At 50.3% G+C, this 913-nt stretch overlaps 1 protein-coding gene across 3 annotated transcripts in view; it reads right to left on the bottom strand.

The window, feature by feature from the left end:
- The window catches only part of polr3glb (RNA polymerase III subunit GL b), a 13,958-nt gene that overhangs the window by 5,509 nt on the left and 7,536 nt on the right, over positions 1-913 (bottom strand). For all 3 annotated transcript variants that reach the window (XM_048620334.1, XM_048620335.1, XM_048620336.1), the window contains one exon: positions 67-140. In XM_048620334.1, the coding sequence (XP_048476291.1) occupies positions 67-140 (74 nt within the window). The remainder of the gene's footprint in view (positions 1-66; positions 141-913) is intronic.

Here is a 913-nt window from a genome sequence, read left to right as displayed (position 1 = left end):
AACCACAATCTCCCTGTTTTACCAGCATTGTGCCTGTACACATTAACCAAACCCTCCCTGTTTTACCTCCAGCTTTTTGATGATTTCTTCTTTCTCTACGCTTGTCCTCGGTTTTATTTTGCGGCCAGCGATGGGTGTCTCTGTAAACACAAGGAAGGGGATTAGAATCATCCGCCAGCACAGATTTGAAACAGATCCTTGTGCCTGAGTAACTTGATTCAACTTCTTTGTAATGTTGAGGTAGTGCACTGGATGCTGTTTACATCAGCTTGCACAAGGTAGTTGATAAAGTGCCTGAAAACTAACAGAAGCCCTCAAACATATGGAGAGAGTTCCACATTCACCTCATTCCCTGAATAAGGCAATTCCCCAGAGGGTAGACATCGGATTTATTGCGAATGGCTTCACTGACACCTTGGCTCTGCAGAAATCAGCTCAAAGTGGTTTAGGCCGTACCAGGTGATGGGCAAGCTGGTATCAGGGAAACTGCCCCTGATGGCAACAGACCTGGTATTAGGGACTCGTACCGTGGTCCTGGTAGGACTGATATCAGGGAGACCACCCCTGGTAATGGATGAATCTGGTATCCAGGAGACTGCCGCTGGCAATGGGGGAAGCAGGTAGCATACAGACTGCCCTTGGAGATGGGGGTAGCAGGTACTGGGGATAATGTTCCTGGTGATTGGTAACCTGGCATCGGGGAGAATATCCCTGGTGATGCAGGAGGCTGGTATCAGGGAGACTGGCTATGATGATGGGACAACTGGGATCATGCAGACTGCACCTGGTGATGGCGAAGCTGGTATCAGGGAGACGGTCCTGGTGATCGGGAAGCTGGTATCAGGGAGACTGCCCCTGGTGACGGGGAAGCTGGTATCAGGGAGACTGTCCTGGTGATGGTGAAGCTGGTATC

This window comes from Rhincodon typus, chromosome 46 (genome assembly GCF_021869965.1).
Source record: "Rhincodon typus isolate 14 chromosome 46, sRhiTyp1.1, whole genome shotgun sequence".
Classification (NCBI taxonomy): Eukaryota; Metazoa; Chordata; class Chondrichthyes; order Orectolobiformes; family Rhincodontidae; genus Rhincodon; species Rhincodon typus.
The sequence above is the reverse complement of the archived record's forward strand: the minus strand, read 5'-3'. Positions and strand labels throughout refer to the sequence as shown.